This window comes from Phyllostomus hastatus, unplaced genomic scaffold, assembly GCF_019186645.2.
Source record: "Phyllostomus hastatus isolate PE091 unplaced genomic scaffold, TTU_PhHast_1.1 phas_contig_210, whole genome shotgun sequence".
NCBI classification, from domain to species: Eukaryota; Metazoa; Chordata; class Mammalia; order Chiroptera; family Phyllostomidae; genus Phyllostomus; species Phyllostomus hastatus.
In genome coordinates, this window is record NW_025333737.1 from 1,181,736 (window position 1) to 1,203,953 (window position 22,218).

The following is a 22,218-nucleotide window of genomic DNA, read 5'->3' on the forward strand; positions in this document are numbered from 1 at the left end:
AGCCTGGATCCTGACCTCTCTCCCCCCTCAGGGATGTGATGGACAGCACCACCACTCAGAAGTATTGGATTGACATCCAGTTGCGCTGGGGGGACTATGATTCTCATGACATTGAGCGCTATGCCCGGGCCAAGTTCTTGGACTATACCACAGACAACATGAGTATCTACCCTTCACCCACGGGCGTGCTTATTGCCATTGACCTGGCCTATAACCTGCACAGGTAAGGTGGGGCTCAGAAGCATGTGTTTTCCATCATGCCCCACACTTTAACATGCACATGTTTTAGTAGGCCCAGGTGAGGTGAGGTTTGGCTCTTTCCTCTTTTGGGTCACTGACTCTTACTTCCCTGCCTCTGTGGATACGAGCAGACACTTGTTAGCCTCGCCAACAACCTTCCTCCTCTGTAGAGTTGCAGTTTGCCTTGTTCCTGAGGCTACCAGCCTTGTCTAACTTTTCTTGCCCCTTCTGCCTTCACAGCGCCTATGGAAACTGGTTCCCAGGCAGCAAGCCTCTCATACAGCAGGCCATGGCCAAGATCATGAAGGCAAACCCTGCCTTGTATGTGTTACGTGAACGGATTCGCAAGGGGCTGCAGCTCTATTCATCTGAGCCCACTGAGCCCTACCTGTCCTCCCAGAACTATGGCGAACTTTTCTCCAACCAGATTATTTGGTTTGTGGATGACACTAATGTCTACAGAGTGACTATTCACAAGGTGGGAAGTGGCACAATCAGTATGGGGTGTGGGACTCTAGATGCCTTTGGGGGGTGGCAGGGAAAGTGCGTGCATATTGGAATGAAGGCAGGGTGGTTGTGTCTGGGCCATGCTAACTGCTTTGATTGTTCTCTAGACCTTTGAAGGGAACTTGACAACCAAGCCCATCAATGGGGCCATCTTCATCTTCAACCCACGCACAGGACAGCTGTTTCTCAAGATAATCCACACATCTGTGTGGGCAGGACAGAAGCGCTTGGGACAGGTGAGCCAGTTAAAGGACAGAGAAGCTGCAGAAACTTGCCCTTAATCTTTGGTATGTGGTTGGGTGCATATGTGTGAGAGAAGGAATCTCCTGTTTCCCTGGGAAAGATTGAGGACATCCCATTTGAACTTTTTCCTTGAATTACTCAACTTGGGAAATATTCTCCTATAGGAGGACCAAGAATGTGGGTGGTCCCTCATCACCTACTAGCTGGTCTCTCTGCTTTCTGAATCTCCTACCTCTAACCTCTCTTGAACAGGGCTACCAAAAATCATCTTTCTAAACGGAAGAAGCATTCTTTAAATGCCACTTTCACCAAATTTCTTTTCTACCTCAAAGCCTTTGGTTCCCCCTTACTGCTGAATTAACTCTTCTTTGGCATCCTAGACACTTGGTATTTGACTGGGCTCTCACCTGTCAAATACCTGTCCAGCCACAACTTCTCTTCCTTTATAGCATCTTCCTCTTGCAATTAGTCCAGGATCCTAGTTCCCAAAACCCTGCTGCTCCTCTCCCCCTTTGTGGCTTTGCTCATATATCTACAAGAACATCAATCAGTTGTCTCTCACACGTCCCCAGCTGGGGACCTGGCCAGCAACCCAGGCATGTGCCTGACGAGGAATCAAACTGGCAACCCGTCGGTTCACAGGCTGGCACTCAGTCCACTGAGCCACACCAGCCAGGACTAGCTTTAATTTCTTTTATCCCTAATATAGTATAGTATAATCAAATACTGGCTTGTATGGGTTTTCTATAGCCAGCTAGATTGATAAACCCTTTTGGGAGAGGCCGTTTTAGTTTACCTCTGAAGTACCTAACGTTCCACAGCAGTGCTCAATAGAAGCATAGTTTGGTTATTTTAAGACTAGGATCATCTGTTGTAGTTTACCTGGGAGGGTGGAGACTAAATTTTCATTTCCTTCTCTTTCTTTTTAGTTGGCTAAGTGGAAGACAGCTGAGGAAGTGGCTGCTCTGATCCGCTCTCTCCCGGTGGAGGAGCAGCCTAAGCAGATCATCGTCACCCGGAAGGGCATGCTGGACCCACTGGAGGTGAGAGATGGGTGCCATGGAAGAAAGGAGGGCCGAGACCCGCAGGCTCTGTTTCTAATCTTGGATTTGATCTTGTCTCAGGTGCACTTGCTGGACTTCCCCAATATCGTGATCAAAGGGTCCGAGCTCCAACTCCCCTTCCAGGCTTGTCTCAAGGTGGAAAAGTTTGGGGACCTCATCCTGAAAGCCACTGAGCCCCAGATGGTTCTTTTTAACCTCTATGATGACTGGCTCAAGACTATCTCATCCTACACGGTATGAAGCCACCTCACAAAGAGGGTTACTTTAAGAGTGGGTTTGAGGCCATGAGAAAATCTTGTGCCTTGGCTTTAACCACAGGCTGCGATTGGGGGCTGTGTTCACATCTTCAGCCTGTGGACAGCAACTCTGTGCTCTGCATATCAAGTTGACTCACTCACGTTGAGGGGTTGGGGATAGCACCTTAGAACTTGAAATCAGTTCCTGGGTTCCCTGAAAGAAACGGTACAAGGTAGGGGGAGGAACATCAAGTGGCTGACCTCCCCTCACGCTGCCTCATCTCTTCCCAGGCTTTCTCCCGCCTCATCTTGATTCTGCGTGCTCTGCATGTGAACAATGACCGGGCGAAGGTGATCCTGAAGCCAGACAAGACCACTATTACAGAGCCACACCACATCTGGCCCACCCTGACTGACGAGGAATGGATTAAGGTGGAGGTGCAGCTCAAGGATCTTATCTTGGCTGACTACGGCAAGAAAAACAAGTGAGTGGGGCGATGGGGAGACAGCTGCAAGATCCAAAAAGAGTGAAACAAATGGCTCAGTGTAAAGCTTCTGGGTTTTTTTGAAACATTTATGCTCAGACGTTTTTCAAGAAATTGTCCTGGGTGATACCGTTAGAAGAAAGGAAGGTAGTGTCTTCAAATAGTGAAGGAAGGGTCTGTGTTTGGGGCTTCATGCTGACTTCTGGGCATTATCTCTCAACAGAGGCACTGTTGCCGTGTTGAGCAGGGTGTTTCTTTATTGTCCATATAAGACGTTTTGACATTCCCAACCCTGTGGTGCCACTGCCAATGGCACACACATCCCCTTCTTCCCTGTCCTTCCCTGTCAACTGTGGGGGCCAAGTGTCTGTAGATTTCCAGGTGTCTGGTAGAATGACTGACAGTACCAGCTCTGAGAACATGTTTTAGGGTTTCTGTTTTCAAAAACAGTTGTGCTAGGGCAACTTTTTTTTTTTTTTTTTTAATTTTAGAGAGAGGGGAACGTGGGGACAAACAGAAAAACATCAGTGTGTGAGAGATATACATGGATTGGTTGCCTCTTGCACACCCCAACCAGGGACCTGGCTTGCAACCCTGGCATGTGCCCTGATCGGAAATCCAACCAGCGACCTTTCAGTTCTCAGGCTCGTGCTCAATCTACTGAGCCACACCAGCCAGGGCACTAGGGTACTTTTTATCAAGGGAAAGTGGGAGGTGTGGATGCTCAGCTGGTTTGAGTGTGGCTGAAAGGTGCATGTGCACAGGGCCATTCTAGGATGTGATGATTCTTATCAATATTAGTATATCTCCACTTCACACTTCCTTTACAAGTGTCCCTCCAGGATTGTCTAGGATAACATGGGCTCCCCTGTACCAAGTGACATTCTTGCCATTGAGGCATAAGTGACCAAGGGGAAGGGATCATTGTGGTATGACCTACACTGTCCCTACAGTGTGAATGTGGCATCACTGACACAGTCAGAAATTCGAGACATCATCCTGGGAATGGAGATCTCAGCACCCTCGCAGCAGCGGCAGCAGATAGCCGAGATTGAGAAGCAGACCAAGGAACAGTCACAGCTGACTGCAACACAGACGCGCACTGTTAACAAGCATGGTGATGAGATCATCACCTCCACCACCAGCAACTACGAGACCCAGACTTTTTCATCTAAAACTGAATGGAGGGTCAGGTATTGTAAGGGGAGAGAGGGCTAGGGATGGAAGGGCCTGCTGGTGCTGCCTGATGTGCTCAGGTTGAGAAGTGCTGACACACCTTCCTGTTTTTAGGGCCATCTCAGCTGCCAACCTGCACCTAAGGACCAATCACATCTATGTTTCATCTGACGACATCAAGGAGACTGGTTACACCTATATCCTTCCCAAGAATGTGCTTAAGAAGTTCATCTGCATATCTGACCTTCGGGCCCAAGTGAGTAAGTCTGTTCAGCTAGGCCACAGTGTGTGCCCAAACATTTTATGTATCTAAAGCTCACCTAGGATTTCTGGAACTGGTGGTGCTGGTTTCAGGATGCATAGGTACGTAAGTGTACAAGGATAGCCAAAACAGCAAGAAGGGTTTTGGCTCCACCAGGTATCAGAACATTATTTAGTTATGACAATTAAGAGAATAGTTAGTGTATAGTCAAACAGATTCATGTGTATATAGTAAATATGGTATATCAAGTTTATAGGATTAAGAATGCCTTATAATATTGAAACAGTTAAGAAAAAGAAATCTAGATCCCTACCTAACACTATTTACAAAAATAAAATCCAGGTGGAGTAAAGAGCTGAATGTAAAATACTAAATAAATGGTAGAGTATTAGAAGAAAATACTTATTACCTTAGTTTTGGGTAGCCCTCTTAAAGAAGACATGGAGCACAAAACCACAATCAAAATGAATGACTGGTCCTGGCTGGGTGGCTGAATTGGTTGTAGCGTTGTCCCTGTACACCAAGAAGGTTGTGGGTTTGGTTCCTGGTCGGGATGCCTACAGGAGGCAACAGATCATTGTTTCTTCCTAAAGTCAGTAAAGTCCTTGGGTGAAGTTTTTTTTTTTTTTAAGGTTTTTATTTATTTTTAGATAGAGGAAAGGAGGGTGAAAGAAAGGGAGAGAAACATCAATGTGTGGTTTCCTCTCTCACACACCCTCAGCTGGGGACCTGACCCACAACCCAGGCATGTGCCCTGACCAGCAATCAAACCAACCCTGTGGTTCGAGGGCCAGTACTCACTCCACTGAGCCATACCAGCCAGGAACTTGGGTGAAGACTTTTAAAAAGTTGAATAACTTGTGTGTGACAAGGAATACCACAAAAGATAAACTAAAAGTGGAAAGAAAATATTTGCATAACTGGATATAATGGATTAGAATCTAGAATAGGGAGTTTTCAAAAGTTGGTTTTTTTAAAAGGATAACTGTAGAAGAATGGGCAAAGAATATGAATATAGTTCAGAAAAGGAACTACAGATGGCAAACATGATGTGAAAAGATGCTCACCTTTACAAGTAGTCAGGGAAATTCATGTGTTCTAAAACACCATACATGGCCTTTGGTGAATTTGGAAGGACTGTTAATGTCCTGTGTGGGTGAGTTAATAGGAACACAGGTCCTCTTAACTTTGTCAATGGCAATGTTAAATTTAAAATACCACCTAGAGCTGGTTTCAAAGATGTGTTCCTAAGTTGTATACTTGCGTGCTCATTTGTTTATGGGTACTATTAAATAATCAGCTGGGGATCATGTGAGCAGTGCAGGTTCTTGGACACGACTCGAGAGACTCTGATGTAAGTCTGAAACGGGAGCCATGTTTAATGTTGGGACCAGACACCCCAGGTGGTTCTGAGGTGGTGGGCTGCGACTGTGTTTTGAGACACTCGGCCCTTGTTCTTGGGGAAGGGAAGCAAACACAGGGCCAACAGCCCAGAGTCTAGGCTGGCACTAAGAATCATTTCGGTTCTTGACCCCCTTGTCTACAGATTGCGGGATACCTGTATGGGGTGAGCCCCCCAGATAACCCCCAGGTGAAGGAGATCCGCTGCATCGTAATGGTACCGCAGTGGGGCACCCACCAGACCGTGCACCTGCCTAGCCAGCTGCCCCAGCATGAGTACCTCAAGGTCAGTGGGGGTGTGGGAGAACGGGTGCTTTCTGCTGTTGGGGGCAGGGGGTGGGAGGGAGGCACGCACGTTGTTCTCTTCAGTGGGATTCCTGCCTGCAGATGGGGCTCTAAATAGTTGTTCACTGCTCTTGCCTGTAGGAGATGGAACCCTTAGGTTGGATCCACACTCAGCCCAATGAGTCCCCCCAGCTGTCACCCCAGGATGTCACCACTCATGCCAAGATCATGGCTGACAACCCATCTTGGGACGGCGAGAAAACCATCATCATCACCTGCAGGTGGGCCTGAGCCCTCTTGGGAGGAAGCGTGGTGGGATCGGCATTGCAGGCCGGGGACCAGAATGGCGGCCTAAGCCCTGACTTCATCCTCACCCCTCTTTCAGCTTCACGCCAGGCTCCTGCACACTGACAGCCTACAAGCTGACGCCCAGTGGCTACGAATGGGGCCGCCAGAACACAGACAAGGGCAACAACCCCAAGGGCTACCTACCTTCGCACTACGAGAGGGTCCAGATGCTGCTGTCGGACCGCTTCCTTGGCTTCTTTATGGTCCCTGCCCAGTCCTCGTGGAACTACAACTTCATGGGTGAGCGGGGAAGCACTGGAAAGTGGGGGTGGGGTTGGGCCATCATCCTTAGCACTTGGGGCCTGACTGTGTTTTGGAGGTGGCCCCAGGGCCCCAGCTGGGTGAGGCAGACGGCCTTTGGTAACACTGGACATTTTCATCTACCCCAAGGTGTACGGCACGATCCCAACATGAAGTATGAGCTGCAGCTGGCAAACCCCAAGGAGTTCTACCATGAGGTGCACAGGCCCTCCCACTTCCTCAACTTCGCCCTCCTGCAGGAGGGCGAGGTCTACTCTGCGGACCGGGAGGATCTCTACGCCTAGTTGTTCCCTCACCTCTCCTGCCTCAGACTCCCCAAAGGCTCTGGAGCCTTCTAACCCCACAGACAAGCTGGTGACATTCAGCAGCTTGGCCCCTTTTTCCTGTATTTTGTGCTTGTTGTATTGTTGACCTGGTGGCTTGTAATCCTAAACAGAGTATAATAAATTTTGTATAAATTGGAGTTTTTGAGGTTTTCTTTCCCCTGAGCTCAAATTCTGGGTGTAGGATTGCCAGAGGCTAGACTTGTTAACAGCAAAGTGCTGGGCTCTGCATTGAGGGGAGCAGAGGACCCCTATTCAGAGGCTGTGGGGCTAAATGTCCCCTAGACTCAGGGAACTGAGGTGCTGGGGTTGGGCTTTCACACTCCTACTACTTCACCACATTTGCCGGTTTTGCCCCAAAATGCTTGCAGATCATCACTCCTTGCTGCCATTTCCCGAGTCTGAAAGCTTGTGGCTTGTTCTCTGCTGCTCTGGTGCCCAGTCTAGCCCCTTAAGCTTTGTGTCACTCCTGACAGGGAAATAGGCACGTGGCTGGACTGTTGGCTGCCTCTGGCTGAGGTCAGTGGCAGCCCTCATACGCCCGTGTGTTAGGCAGCCAAGTGGGGCCCAATGACGCCAGACATGGGGGCGGAGCCTGGGTTGGGCACTGGGTAGGGCTTGACGAAAGTGACCACTTAAAGCCCTGGCCCTTGGCTTTTGGACGCCTAGTTGGAGGTTAGCTGTCCTGCCTCCTGTGACCTTGGGACTTGCAAAGGACAGGGCCCAGGGGACCCAGGGCGCTCTCTCCTCCCACGCTGTTTTCCTTACTCGCTCCTCCCCTGTCGCTTCTACCCCACCCTCTACTAACCTAAACTGCTTCCTGGGCGGGAACTGTTTGGCTTTTTCCTGCACCAGTGAGGGTTGGGGGAGTGACTCTCAGCCCTTGGCCTTCGGGGTATATGGAGCCCAGGAGAGCGGCGCCTGGGGAGCAGGGCTGGGGGTCTCCAGCGGCCACGGGGGTGGAGACGGTTGCGGAGCTCGTGTACCATCTAGCCGGGGCCCTGGGCACTGAGCTGAAGGAGCTAGCACGCCGCTTTGGGCCGGAGGCGGCGGCGGGGCTCGTTCCTCTCGTGGTGAGGGCGCTAGAGCTACTGGAAAAGGCTGCCGTGGGGCCCGCCCCCGACTCGGTGAGTCACTGTCCGCTCTCTCTGCCACCTGCGGGGCTGGCGGAGGCCTAACCCTGAGGGCTCGGACTCCCCAGCTGCAGGTGTCAGCGCTGCAGGCCGAACTGGAGCTGCAGCGTCTGCGGGAGGAGAACGAACACCTCCGCAGAGAGTTGCGCTGCGGTCCACAGGGTGAGTGTGGAGTGTGGCCCAGCCGGGGAATGGGGTGGGGGAGGCTCAGAGCCTACCTCCTGTGGGCTGCTGCTAAGACCACCCCTTCCTCAGAGGAGCGTGCTCTGCTGCGGCAGCTCAAGGAGGTGACCGACCGACAGCGGGACGAACTCCGGGCATACAACCGTGACTTGCTGCAGCGCAGCCAAGAGACTGAGGCCGTAAGGGCTCTGACGGCAACCGTGTGGGGCGGGGCTACCTCAGCGCCTCGCCCACCAGCCCTGTCCTTTGCCCACAGTTGCAGGAGCAGCTGCAGCGCCTCCTGCTGGTGAATGCAGAGTTGCGGCACAAGTTGGCCGCGGTGCAAACCCAGCTGCGCGCCGCATGGGACCGTGAGAGCGAGCGGGAGCTAAGGCGTGAAGGGGCCGTGGAGCTGGCTCAGCAGCGGACACGGGAACAGGCCGGGGGTCCTGGGTGCGAGCAGAGGCAGGAGCCCGAGCGGCTGACCGCCGAAGCAGGAGTCCCAGGGACCCAGAAGGACCCGGTCAGTGCCCACTGAGGTCAAGGGCCCTTCCCAGTACTGACAGCATCTGGTACCTGGGCACTCCCGAAAGGTTTAGTGTGCTGTGTAGCAGGTCCAGTGGGAAGTTGGAAGGTGGCACACAAGTATGTCCCCCACCCAGACCCTGTCCCACTCTCCTCTAGAGCACTGTCATCTATTGTAGCGCCGTTGCCTCCCAAGTCTCCCTGCCGGTCACTCCCTCTAGCATTCCTGTGACGACCCAGGGGCAGAGAAGCGCCAACCAAGGCAGCCCTCTGAGACCAAGCTGCCTTTTGCAGGAGGATGCCCCGCAGCAGCCATTGTGTCCCTCCAACGTGGAGCAGTGCGGCTTCAGTCGAGAGGAGCTTGAGCAGATCCTCCAGGAGCGGAATGAGCTCAAAACCAATGTGTTTCTGCTGAAGGAGGAGTTGGCCTACTTCCAGAGGTGAGGGCGCTGGGCAGGGGCTAGGAAGCTGAGGGACCCCAGTCACATCTGTTCCTGGGCCTCACTCAGGTTACCTGCCTCATTCTTTGGCTCAGTGACATGTGCCAGACACTGCTGGACACTGGGAGGACATGAATCACACAGCCCCTGCCCTCCTGGGACTTCACCCAAATGAGGGAGGGGCAGTACGAAGGGTCACTAGGAGCCTTGACACTTAAGCTAAGGTTTGGGGGCTGTTAATAAGGGTAAGTGTTTCAAAAAAAGGGTTCTGGGGTGTGAGACTCACTGCTGGCAACCTGGTCACTTTCCCCCTGCCCTTTCCTCTGCCCTGTAGGGAGCTGCTCACAGACCACAGGGTCCCTGGGCTCCTGCTGGAAGCCATGAAGGTGGCTGTCAGGAAGCAGCGGAAGAAGATCAAGGCCAAGATGTTAGGGACCCCAGAGGAAGCAGAGAGCAGGTAAGTCCCTACCTCCGTTCTAGCTGAACCAGCCCTCCCGCCGTCCTGCTGAGCCTGATGGCCCAGCCTGGTCGTGCTCTCGGCCTGCCTAGTGTCTCTCAAGTCTGCTGACCTACTCTGCACGCCCCCCCCCCCACCCCTTTAGCTGGCTAACCCAGCCTGGCTATCTTTTGAGTCTTTTGTCTCAGGCCAAACCTATCGCTGCAGACTAGTCACCCCTTGAACCTACCACTCTAGTCTAGCAGTGTTTGAACTCGCTAACCTGGCCTGGTTACCTCCTGAGCTTATTTTACAGCCTGCCCTGCAGAGTCTGTCGCTCCGGCCTGGTCACCCCCCCGAGCCTGCCGCCCTGAGCCTGCCACCCTTCTTCCTGGATCTCACTCGCCATGCTCACTATGCCTCCTGCTGAAGAGCCTTGCTAGTGCTGTCTCTCCTTGTTCATTTTTCGGTCCCCGTCCTGGTGGTGTCTGTCTGTTCTCAGAGGGGTAAGACTGTAGCTGTGGGGCCTCCGTAGAAAGCCAGTAGGACTGGCTTCCAAGAGCTTCTGGGTTGGTGAGCACAGGGCAATGAGGGGCTGATGATGGGCCTGAAGAGGGCATGGAAGCCCCGTGCCTTTCCCCCACACCGTGCCCTGTGCTTCTCTTTCGTCTGCCTGCTCCTGAGTTCTGTAATACATCGGTAATCTAGTAGAAAAAGAAAAAGACTGTAACTACAGCTTTGTCAGGGGCCCACTGTCCATCAGGCTATAAAATAAAAGTCTCAAGATATCCTTCATCTCCCCACTGTCTCCTCTCCAGACTTGGGGACTGTGTTGTCACTCTGTCTTCCCCTGCCTGCTCCTGGGGGCTGCACAGAAGGCTGGCCATAGCTGTACTCCCCTTGTCCCTTTTGGCCTTGGTCAGTGACCCTCACCACTTTTCTCTTTCCTCTACCTCAGTGACGATGAGGATGGCTCATGGCTCCTGCTCTCCAGCCACAAGGGAGACCACCCCCCGCCTCCCAACTCCAGAATACAGAGTTTGTATGTCGGGAGAGGAGGGAGGGCAAAAGTGGTGGTGGTGAAGAGGGGGCCCACCTTGTTCTTTTCAGAATCCCTGCCCTGCTGCCCTGGTGCTCACCCTGCTGCCCCGGGCTCTGAGCTCGCCCCTCCCCTTCTGAGTCTCTGACCCTGGCCCTTCACTTCCCCGCTACCTCATGCTGCCCTTGATTCCTTCTGTGTCCCCATTTCTCACCGTCCCCCGTCCTCAGCCCATATCCTTGATCTCTCTGGCATCCAGGCTCAGAGTACCTCTTGGCTCTCCCCCGCAGCTTTGGCCAGTGTTATCGGGGTGAAGCGGAGGCCCCTGAAGCCAAGAGCAGCAGCACAGCTCCCAGCGAGCCAGGGGGAGAAGGAGAGACCCCACACCAACCCCACTTGGGGCTTATGGGCAGCTCCTGACCGGCCTTGCTCTGCTCTCAATGAACGCCTTTGTCTGGGGGTCTCAGGTGCCCCAGAGGCCTGACTTTGGAGTCTGACTGTGGGTGGATGTGCGACCTCAAACGAGGACAGGGCTCCCTCCTTCCCAGCCCTCCCAGGCTCTTTCCCAGTCTTGGCCTGACTCAGGGCAGGGCTGGGAGCTCAGCCTTTCTTCCTTCCCTGTCTCTCTGAGCTAAGCCACAGTGGTCAGATAAAAGTGTTTCATCTCTTGAGTCTCGGTTTCCCCATCCATGAAATGGAGAACTGACTACCTACCTCCCAGAGATTTGTGCAGCTGGCCTAAGCTAATGTAATAAAGAAACTGCCCGTGATACCCAGAAACCGTTCCATGTCTGTCACTGGTCTGCCCCCCTCCACATCCACCCTGCTTGGCCAGGGGTGAGGGTGGGCCGAGGCCACGTCACAGGGTCCCCTTGGTCATCACTGGGTGGGGAGGCTTCTCCCAGCTTGGGCCTCACTGAGGATATGACCTAATGGGAAACTACAGCTGCCCCCCTCAACCCACCCCCTCGCTTGTTCCCAATACCCCATGGCTTACAGCTTCATCTTCCCCTCCAGATTGAAACCAGCCCCTTAAGCCTCCACTCTGCACTCTTGGCACTGGCCCTCGTTTCCCTTTCCTTTCTCTGGTATTGCCAGTCTCCCCAGCACCTTTGTGCCCACCCTCTCAGGGAGGTGCCTCTGGGTAGCCCGCCCCACCGGCCTGGTTTCCTCAGGAAAAGCCTTGGGAGGAAACAGGGAGGGGGTTGGGAGCTGTGGGGGCCAGACTGACTCCAACCCGCTTGCTGCGCTGGCCGCCATGGGGCCTCGGCTGCTGCTCCCACTGCTACTGCTCTGGACTCAGGGGACCCAGGGGTCTGAGCTGGACCCTAATGGGCAGCATGTCTGCAGGGCCAACAGGTGAATATTGTGGGAGTCTGATGGGGGTGGCCGAACTGGTGCTGAGGCCTGGGGGTAGGGGGGAGGAAGTGAGGGAAGAGGTCATGGGGCTGGAGGGAGGGAGACTTGGGAAGAGCCAGGGTGGGGGGTGGACAGGACAGGCTGGAAAGGCCAGGGAAGGAGAGGGAAGGGGTTGGGGTCAGTGGGGTTGTGACTCGCTGGCGCTAGGCCTGCCTGAGGGGGCGGAGGCAGCCTCCCACATCTCAGCCAGAGACAGTGGAGCACCTTTGAAACCAGGCCGCCCCCGGCTGACCCCTCTCTGCCCCACAGCCCCTCTGCTGAGCTCCAGTGCTGCCCAGGCTGGAGGCAGAAAGATCAAGAGTGCACCATTCGTGAGTAGCCAAGACCAACCCCCACCCCTCCTGGGGCCTATTTCCCCGCCTGAGCCCAGGAGCTAGGGTCCCTCCTGTGGCACACACACCCAGCCTGGGCGGGAACCAGGAGCCAGTGCGAGGGCAGAAGGTCCCCTGGTCGAGCCCCAGTCTTTTTGACCTGGGTGGGGTGTTTTTCAGCCATCTGCGAGGGGCCTGACGCCTGCCGGAAAGACGAAGTGTGCGTGAAACCAGGCCTCTGTCGATGCAGACCTGGATTCTTCGGGGCCCAGTGCAACTCCCGTGAGTCCTGAGTCTCGCCGGTGGGATGAGATTGCCGGGCAGGCCTAGGGAGCAGGGAGGCAAAGCAGGGAGGATCGCCACGACCTTAGAACAGCAGGGCCAGAGCCTCCCAAGCTGAGGAAATTGAGGCCCAGGGACAGGAAGTGACACTCCTGGGAGATGCCCTGACTCATCTGGTTTTTACTTGTATCACAATGCCCTATGCACAGTGTCAGTTCTGGGCCCTTCACTTTCCGTTTCAACTCAGAAAAGTTGGTAGAGATTCCTGTTAATTGCAAAATGGATGCATTCTTGGTCTCCCCCACATATATCTGTACATGTTGGGGGTGGGGGGGGTGGCAGGAGGGCCCTGGTCAGGCTGTCTGCCCTCTCTGGCAGAAATAAGGGCTTGGGAAAGGGGTTGGTGGGCAGGATAACCAGAGGGCAGCTGACAGGAAGAGGGGTTGAGAGGACACCCTGGGAGGGAATGCGGCTGCCTCTCCTGCCATCCAGATGGGCAGCATCCAGGCCTTCCCTGGGCCCAGCACACCTCCAGCGCAGTGGAGGATCCAGTGGGAGGGAGGAGGGGGCATGCCTGAAGGCCCCCCCACCCCCCACACACACTTCTGTGTGCTCTGGACAAGCCCCTTCCCCACTTGGGATCTTTAAATGTGTTGCGGGATGTGAAGCGGGGAGACTCGGTCACTGCTAAGGGCTTTTGTAGTTCAGAGTCTGGGGCAGGAAGTGAGCTTTGCTCCCGGAGGATATGATGCCAGATGTTCCAGGGGTCTGTTCCTGGCTCTTGGAGGATGGGCCTGGCGCCCCTCTTCATTGTGGGAGGGGACCCAGAGCCTGCATCCGTGCCAGTCCTGAGCCCACTGACCCCCTTCTGTCTCTCCCTACCCCCTCCCTTCCCTGCCCCGCAGGCTGCCCGGGCCAGTACTGGGGCCCCGACTGCCGCGAGAGCTGCGCCTGCTACCCCCATGGCCAGTGTGAGCCGGTCACTGGTGTGTGCCGCTGCCAGGCCAACCGCTGGGGCAGCCGCTGCGAGTTCGAGTGCTCTTGCAGCCCTCATGGGCGTTGCGACCCGAAGACCGGCGCCTGCTACTGCGAGCCCGGCTGGTGGTCGACCAAGTGCCACCACCGGTGCCAATGCAAAGTGGGGGTGCGCTGTGATCAGAACACCGGCTCCTGCCTGTGTGAGGCGGGCTGGTGGGGCCGCCGCTGCAGCTTCCCCTGCGATTGCAACGGCTCGCCTTGTGTGCAGGAGTCGGGCCGCTGCATCTGCCTGCCTGGCTGGTGGGGCCGCGAGTGCCGGCAGCAGTGCGAGTGCGTGCGCGGCAGCTGCAGCCCAGCCTCCGGCCAGTGCTCCTGTCCGCCCGGCTTCCGCGGCGCGCGCTGCGAGCTGCCCTGCCCGGCAGGCCGCTACGGGACGCAGTGCAGCCACCGGTGAGCCAGGCAGGCAGGCAGGCGGGGGCGAGGGGCACGGGGCGCAGTGGGAGAGAGGTGGAGGGAGTGAGAAGGGCAGGAGGGGGAAAGCGACGCGGTGCTCTCCACACCAACCTAAAAGGGCAAGATGGAAGCGGGGATAAAAGACTCTCAATGCCCCGAAGTCCGGCCTCCCGCTCACTCCCTTTTTATCCGATTACGGTTAACAGTAACAAAATACTAGTATAGCAGGCCATACTTAGAAACGGATAAAGGATGAATCACGAGACAAAATGATTGCATAGTCCCTTTGAGACGAAAGGACTTTCAAACTTTGACCAGCTCCGCTCACAATAATACGTTTTACGTCCCACCTAACACACACCCATGTATGTACACATACCACTGAAGTAAAAGCTTAACCAGACAGCACATTCATCTTTGCTACACATATATAATATGTGATTATAATATGCAATATACCCTATCTAATGCTTTCTAGTCTCTCTCCCCCGCCCCTTTTTACTGCTGGTTTGGAAATGCTACAGTGATTTTAGGAACTCCCGCTTCCCCCACTAATGAGTCTAATCCAAGCGCATGATTCCAAATAATTAAGGATCTGAGGGAGAAACTTCAAGTAACTGTTAAGGATCAATGAGAAATTAAGATGATAGGAACCTAATTGGAAAACTTGCTAAGAGAGTAAATCTTAAGTGTTCTCATCACAAGGGAAAAAAATTCTTTTTCTTTTTTCTTTTTTTGGTCTCTGTATGAGATAGTGGGTGTTAACCGTTTGTGGTGATCATTTCACGGCATCTGCAGGTCAGGTCACCGTGCCGTGCACCTTAAACTTGTACAGTGCTGTATGTCAGTTATGTCTCGATAAACCTGGGGGGAATTCTCAAAGATAAGATAAATTTGAAATTATAGTGGTGAAACAGACATTAAAATACTTTTATTCTCACGGATTTTCATGTTATGGGGTAGGAGATAGAATACTGGGTCCGGTCCCCGTCGGGGCGCTGTGGGCGGAGGGCGGGGGCAGAAGGGAGGCGAAGGTCTGGGGGGACATGGCTGCTCTGGCTGGGTTGGCAGCGCCTGGTGACCCTGGGACCCAGAGACCCAGGGAGGAACGAGTCCCGGAGTTGAGGGTTAGGAGGAGAGGCCTGGCACTCTCTAGAGTCTGAGGAGATAAGTGGTCCCGCCTCTTTGTAGCGCACTGCGGGGAAGCTGAGGCTCAGACCTGCCTCAGTGACTTCGCCGGGACCCGGGTGCTCTCCAGCGCCCCTGGAGGCCTGGGTGGGCACTCCACCCATTTGACCTGAGTGTTTCCTGTGAACTTCTCTTCCCAGCTGCGGCCACTGCAAGCAGAATGAGCCATGCTCTGCGGACACGGGCAGCTGCGAGTCCTGCGAGTCCGGCTGGAACGGGACCCAGTGCCTCCAGCCCTGCCCACCTGGCACCTTTGGCGAGAGCTGTGGGCAGCAGTGCCCCCACTGCCGGCTTGGGGAGACCTGTCAGGCAGACACTGGACACTGTCAGAGCTGTGACCCTGGCTGGCTGGGGCCCAGGTGAGGGACCCGCCTGCTCAGGGTGGGGTGCACCTTCCTTCAGGATCCTCACCCCAGTTGCTCCCTCTGGGATAGGTGTCCCCTCCCCCAAACACACACTCACACAGCCCTCTGGGGCCTGCCCCATGGCAGAGTGAGGGGAGAGAGATGGATGCTGATGTGGCCCTGGGCAGGTTCTCTTCCAGCTCCCTGCCACTGGGGCTGCCTGCCCTCTCCTCCCTCCCCTCCCTCCAGGGGTCTCTGGTCTGTCACCCGTTGGGTATGTTCCCAGCTTCAAGGTCCTCTTTGTATCCGAGCTTCACTGCTCAGTTGGGTTCCTGAGTCCAGCAGCATGGGGGCAGATGGGCAGCGCCCCATTCAAAGTCTTGCCTCACCTCAGGTGTGAAGACCCCTGTCCGAGCGGCACCTTTGGGGAGGGCTGTGGCTCAACCTGCCCCACCTGTGTCCAGGGGGCTTGTGATGCTGCGACTGGGGAATGCGTCTGCAACGCTGGCTACTGGGGACCCGGGTGAGGACTGGGGCCCTGGCAGAGAAGCAGGGGCCTAGGTCGGGCCTCTGTGAAATCTGTCTCTTTGCCTTCCTTTCCTGGGTGTCTCCAGCTCCCATGTACCCCCTCAGCATCATCATTACTGAGGAGCTGTCTTTCCTGTTGTGTGGTCTGCGTTTTCCAAAGGCGGGTCAGAGGAAGTAATGCTTCGTGTAGAAGGCCTGGCTCCTGGCCCAGCTGGGGAAGTTGTTTAGGGGTAGGGCTCCGAACCCCACTGTGGTTTCTTAAGGGCTTAAGGTAGGAAAACATAACCCATGTCAGTGTCTCCAGTGTCCAGTTTTCCAGCCATGGGATGGAATGTAGTATAACACAGAAGAGACCCCATTTTATAGAGGAGGGGACCAAGGCCTAGAGAGGTAGTGGCAGGGCGGGACCTGGCTCAGACCTCCAGGCCCCAAGGATGTCTATGCATGCCATTGGCATCTTGCTTAGTTCATACTGCAGCTGGGTGAGCAAGGGGTGAGCATCATAAGTGGACTCTGCCTGAAGATTACACCTGGGGCTGGATGCCACAGGACAGCTTGTGGGTGGTCTCTCTGGAAGATGGGTTTAGGGGCTGAGGGATTCTCCCAACACTGTCAGGGGTGCTGGGCATGTGGCTCAGAGGCAGGAGGGGTCTGCCAGGCACTATCCAGGGAGGTCTGCACGGCTGGAGTGGAGAGCGGTGCCCAGAAACCTGCCTGCCCCTGCCCCCTGCCCACCTCTGTCCCTTCTCACCCAGCCTTCAGCCTGTCTCTCCTTGTCACTCCACAGCTGCAATGTTTCCTGCCCATCTGGCTTCTATGGAAGCAACTGCTCTGTTCCCTGTGAATGCCCAGGGGGACCCTGCCACCCTGTCTCTGGGGCCTGCCAGCTGGGTAAGGTGGGAAGAAGGGTGCAGGTACAGTAACCAGGGAAAGATTGGCCCTTTACGTGGGCTCCAGAAGCTCATCATTTCCCAGGGAGGCTGAGCCCACTTCAGAGAGACATTTCCTATGCCTGAAATCTGTATGGATGCTTTGGGGTCCCCTGAAGATGTGACAGAGCCTCTGTTCCCTGGGAAACCAGGCTAGCACCCGGGAAATGAGCAGGTAGGGGGCTGGACACTGGGATGCGCATCAGTCGTGAGAACTAGGGGCAAGGACTTGAGGAACAGACCATGGACCATCAGAATGGGACAGACCAGCCGGGTGGCTGCCTGGAGGAGGGGGCCTCCAGGATAAGCAGAGTCTATGTCTCTCGGAAGACAGACCCACAGGTGGAAGACTCTGGGGAGGAGGCAGCTCAGCTAGAGATGTATGGGAGACAGGAAGGCCCTGAATATTTCACCGTTGTTCATCCCCACCCCGCCACCCTCTGCCCCAGGGCCTCACAGCCAGGATGCAGCCCTCATTGTTGGCATTCTCGTGCCTCTGCTGCTGCTCCTCCTTGGCTTTGCCTGCTGTGCCTGCTGCTGCTGGGCTGCCCGCTTGGACCCCAAGGACAGGTGAATGCTGGCTTTACTTTTACGGGTGGGGAAAGGCTGGCCTTGTCATACACTTAGGTCAGGATCGATGGGGTAGTGGGCAGTGGCCCTGGCCCGGAGACATCAGATCAACCGCTTGCCTTCCTCAGAAGCCTTGAGTGGGAGTCACATGAGCAGAAGCACCAGGCTGGGGAAACTCAAACCCACGGCACGAGGCTGAGGGTTTGCTAACCCACAGGGGCCAGAGGAGGAGGGTGTGAAGGCAAAAGCAGCAGGCAGCTCTGGGCAGGGAGCAGAAGAGACCGGGCCTCACCCCCCAAAAGGAGAGTGACGGGCAAGTCGGAGCAGTGGGTGAGCAGAGAACGTGGCTTTCCCGGAGAGGAAGAGGAAGGGTTTGGGCTCGAGGCCTGCTAGAGACTGTTGCTCCCAAGGGGTTTGTCTCTTCATAAAATCTCATCACATTTCTCTGCTCCTTGGAGACTCACTGCAGCACGGAGGTTGGGAGCAGGGGGTGTGGGGACCAGAGGATTAGCAGAGGACGGAAGACACTGATAAGGTGACTCAGCTGGTCACTGGCGTGCTCAAAGCTTGGGCCCTGTGTTCTGGACTCCTTGTCTGGTGCTCTCTCACAGTTCATGCACTAACCCTTGAGTATGTCCTCCCATGTGCTGACGTAGTAGCCTGTCCCCTGGGGCACAGAGCCTGGCAGGGAAGGGGCCCCTCACATGAGGGCCAGGACATGTGCAAAGGCTGTCGGGGGACGGGTGAGGAACAAAGCAGGCACTTCCAGTGTCGGGGTGAGGCCAAGGGCAGGCTTTCTGGAGGTGCTGTCACTTCCAGAAAGCCAAGTGAGCTGGGATTCAGCTGGGGTGATGACAGCACATAGCTGCATTTTGGGGAACCCCACCTGGTGCCTGGTGCTGTGTGGGGTCCTGAAAGAAGCTCTGATAGATTGTAGTCCCCATTTTACAGGTGAGGTAACTGAGGCCCGGAAAGAGGTAAAGTTTGAGCAGAGTTTCTGTGCCAGGTCCGTTGGACTTTAGAGCCACGCTGCCCTCCGTGGCAGGCCCAAATCTCCGGCTGGTTGAGGGACTAGGGCTGTCCTGGCCCTTTTCTCCTGCTACCATCCTACCCCAACCAGGGGTCTCACACACCGACCACCCTCCTCAGGGCAGCGAGAGATGGAGCTGCTGTGTCCAGGATGAAGCTCCAGGTCTGGGGGGCGCTGACCAGCCTGGGCTCCACACTGCCCTGCAGTTCCCTCAGCAGCCACAAGCTTCCCTGGGTGACAGGTAGGTGGGCACTGAGGGTCGGGGGCTGGAATGGGACAAGGCTTCCCATCAGGCCCTGCACCTGACCCGGCTCCCCCTGCAGTCTCCCACCACGACCCGGAGATCCCCTTCAACCACAGCTTCATTGAGCCGCCCTCTGCCGGCTGGGCCTCGGACGACTCCTTCTCTTCTGATTCCGCGTCTGGAGAGGAGGATGAGGGTCCTGCCTACTGTGTGCCACCCCAAGAAGGTAGCCCCCCTCCAGCCCCCTGGGTCACCTTCCAATCCTGCTTGGGTGTCTGGGAATCCTTCTGACCCCTTTGTCCTATAGAAATAACCACCCCTTACTTCTATAAGTTCTCCAAACTTCTATTGTGGTATACAAAATGGAAACAAGATAGATTCCTGTCCTTACCCAATTTCTAGTCTGGAGGGTGGTCATCGGACACTTACAGGACCGAGTGGCACGCGCTTGGATGGAGGACGTGCAAGGAAGGGCTGTAATCCAGTCGGGTCGGGGCAGACTGAGGTCCGGGAAGATGTCTCAGTGCTCGTGATATTGGAGTCGAGTCTAGCAAAATTAGGAGTTAGCCCAGTGACAGGGAGAGGTGGCCATGGTGTTTCAGGAAGAGGGACCAGTGCACAGACACAAAGGCCCAGAGGTGAGAGGAGCTGGTTAGAGTATGGCTTTAGGTCAGAGTAGGGAAGGAGGGAGGGGGGAAAAGAGTGTAGAAGAAGTAGTGTCTGTTGGGTCCACCCTGCCCTGACTCTTTGCATCCTTATCCCCTACCCTGCCCCATTTTTGAGGCCTCCCAGAAGATACTGACCTGAGTAAGCCAGATGGGACGGGGTGGCCAACCCGTTAGCTTTGGCCAAGCTCTTCTGTCTCCTCTGCCAGGAATAGTCCCTGTGGCCCAAGCAGAGTCGCCAGAGGCCAGCCTGGTTGGAGGTCCCTTCCCTCTCCCTGAGGATGCCTCCACACCATTCGCCATCCCGCGCACCTCCAGCCTAGCACGGGCCAAGCGACCATCAGTCTCTTTTGCTGAAGGGACGAAGTTTGCACCGCAGAGTTGCCGGAGCTCAGGGGAGCTCTCCAGCCCGCTCAGAAAGCCCAAGCGGCTCTCCCGGGGGACCCAGCCAGGTCCTGAAAACCAGGAGGCTGAGGAATCCACAGGCCCTGAGCTAGCAGATGGGGACAAAGCGCCTCCTGGAGCTGCCAGCCCCAGGGATTCAGCCAGTGGGCACCGCCGGCTTCCATTTGGTGGCCGGACAGTGGCTGAGCGTGTGGAAGCCATTGAAGGCAGCGTCCAGGAAAGCTCAGGCTCCATAACCACGATCTACATGCTGGCAGGGACGCCCCAGGAATCTGAGGGCCCAGTCCGGTCTGTCCTCCGCCGTTTTGGTAGCTTCCAGAAAGGCCAGGCAGGGCCCAAGATCAAGAGTGCCATCCCCAAGCCTCCACGTCGGGCACTGAGCCGGAACAAGGGCAGCTCCGGGGTGGCCTCTGGCTCTGCCACTCAGAGCCCTGGCTCAGCCACAAATGAGGAGCTCGCTGGGGCTTTGGAGTCTGCAGGAACCGGGCCAGAAGTGTCCAGAGGACCGAGGGATGGCATCAAGAGCTCAGGGAGGGTCCAGGAGCCAGCCCCCGAGGGTGGTCCCCCAGAACAGGAGCCCCAGAAGCTGGCTGATGAGGAAGGGCAGGAGGAGCCCCAGTATGAGAATGTTGCACCCATCTCTGGACCACCAGAGCCCTGAGGACCGTGAATTTGGGGAGTGGGAAGACTGGATAGGGGGCTAGGCATCCAAACTGCCCTTGCATCAGACTGTTTTGTGCTGAAAAAAGGCCCCAGGGCCAGGACAGGCCCTCCGCCCGTCTGCGGGGAAGTGTCCGAGGTGGAGGCCAGCTGGCTGTGGGCCCTGGCAGCGCTCCGGGGATGGTCTGGAAAGCCTGGGCAGAGACCCTGTGGGACGGGGTCAGGAAGGGGAAGACAGGGGCTTTTTCTCTGCTGTCCTGGACTCTGTTTGCCCCAAAAGGCGATGCTTTCCTTCATTTGCAAAATATCTTTCTGAAATGGGAAACAACCTAAATATTTGAAGACTGGTTAAAGGTTTTTTCTTAACGATAGGTTCTTAACCAGCCATGAAAAATTATGTTGTGCGAGAATACTCAGTATGGCGGGGGGGGTCTGTGCTATACCATTACGTGTAAAACTAAGTGTTCTTTTTACAAATTACATTTCTTTTTGTGTCAGGATACATGTTTAGAATTCTTATTTTTGTGTATATTTTGTGATTGTTTTACAAACTTTTTTTAAAAGGATGTAAGCATATAGTTTCAAAGGAAAGGTGTCAGTCAAATGACATTTTTCTCTCAGATGAGATTGATCTTTTTAAACTTTTGTATAATTTGCAAATGTTTTTACTTTCTCACTAGATTTTTTAAAAAAGCAATATTCTTTGTTAAAAATAAATAGGACTAACATCACAGACATGTATGAAGTAAAAATAAGATTTCCCTCCTCCCCAGAGGAGGCTGGGGCACCAGGGAGGGGCCAGATTCATTTTCCACAGAATGCCTCTGGTCTCGTTCCGAGCCCTCTCCATCCATCCTCGTGTTGCCTCGTCAGGGAATGAGCGCAGCTCCCCCGCTGTCACGGTGCTCAGTGTCTCATGAACAGCTCTGATGCTTCCTTTCAGATGTTTCTTTGTGCACATGAAGACAGAAGAGCGTACTGCTCTGTGATTTGCTCTTTTACTTAATACAATACATCCTGGGTATCTTTTGGTGTCAGTAAACATACAGCTACCTCTTTTTACAAAAGATGGCTACGTGAGATTCCATCATGTGGAAATAACAGGTTATTTAAACTGTCCCTACATATGGGGACTTGGGTTGTTTCTAATGGTTCTGATACAATAAATGATGAAGCATACAACTTTGTCCATATTTCTTCTTATATTTGTGCAAGTTTTTCTGTGCAAGAGATTCCTGGGAGTGGAACTGCTGAGTTATGGAGTGAGAACAGTAAACATTTGTGTACTTATTCCAAATTGTCCTCCAAAAAAGTTGGTTTTCATATTCTCATATATTATGGGGATATCTATTTCCTTACACCTCATCTGATAAGTTTAAAATGGTATCTCATTATTTTAGGGCAATAAAAATAAAATAACAAGTCAAAACTTTTTTTCATAGATAAGTCATTTAAAAAAATATATACTTTATTTTTAGAGAGAGGGAAAAGGAAGGAGAAAGAGAGGGAGAGAAACATCAATGTGTGGTTGCCTCCCGCATGCCCCCCAATGGGGACCCAGCCTGCAACCCCTGAATGTACCCTGACTGGGAGTTGAACCAGTGACACTTTGCTTCATTGGCCAGCATTCAATCTACTGAGCCACA

The 22,218-nt window shown here is 54.5% G+C and overlaps 3 protein-coding genes across 3 annotated transcripts in view; all 3 read left to right on the plus strand.

Moving 5' to 3' along the window:
• PRPF8 (pre-mRNA processing factor 8) overlaps positions 1-6,971 on the plus strand; it is a 31,257-nt gene extending 24,286 nt beyond the window's left edge. Inside the window, exons 32-43 of the mRNA XM_045836337.1 lie at positions 32-223; positions 481-718; positions 855-983; positions 1,920-2,033; positions 2,115-2,288; positions 2,582-2,775; positions 3,729-3,968; positions 4,066-4,207; positions 5,760-5,900; positions 6,041-6,180; positions 6,285-6,487; positions 6,638-6,971. Coding sequence (XP_045692293.1) covers positions 32-223; positions 481-718; positions 855-983; positions 1,920-2,033; positions 2,115-2,288; positions 2,582-2,775; positions 3,729-3,968; positions 4,066-4,207; positions 5,760-5,900; positions 6,041-6,180; positions 6,285-6,487; positions 6,638-6,792 — 2,062 coding nt within the window. The 3' untranslated portion in view covers positions 6,793-6,971. The remainder of the gene's footprint in view (positions 1-31; positions 224-480; positions 719-854; positions 984-1,919; positions 2,034-2,114; positions 2,289-2,581; positions 2,776-3,728; positions 3,969-4,065; positions 4,208-5,759; positions 5,901-6,040; positions 6,181-6,284; positions 6,488-6,637) is intronic.
• A 543-nt stretch (positions 6,972-7,514) lies between these two features.
• LOC123817261 (Rab interacting lysosomal protein) lies at positions 7,515-11,346 on the plus strand. Its single transcript, XM_045836849.1, has 8 exons — positions 7,515-7,958; positions 8,033-8,126; positions 8,220-8,326; positions 8,404-8,649; positions 8,946-9,091; positions 9,426-9,548; positions 10,486-10,569; positions 10,857-11,346. The coding sequence occupies exons 1-8, from the start codon at positions 7,731-7,733 to the stop codon at positions 10,984-10,986; spliced, it is 1,158 nt and encodes a 385-aa protein (XP_045692805.1). The 5' UTR covers positions 7,515-7,730; the 3' UTR covers positions 10,987-11,346.
• Positions 11,347-11,483: 137 nt separating this feature from the next.
• SCARF1 (scavenger receptor class F member 1) lies at positions 11,484-21,751 on the plus strand. The gene is made up of 11 exons (XM_045836848.1): positions 11,484-11,925; positions 12,235-12,296; positions 12,477-12,578; positions 13,484-14,006; positions 15,338-15,556; positions 15,936-16,064; positions 16,857-16,960; positions 17,448-17,568; positions 18,718-18,839; positions 18,922-19,068; positions 19,717-21,751. Exons 1-11 carry the CDS (start codon positions 11,825-11,827, stop codon positions 20,571-20,573), a joined length of 2,487 nt encoding a protein of 828 aa, XP_045692804.1. The 5' UTR covers positions 11,484-11,824; the 3' UTR covers positions 20,574-21,751.
• Positions 21,752-22,218: the final 467 nt, after the last annotated feature.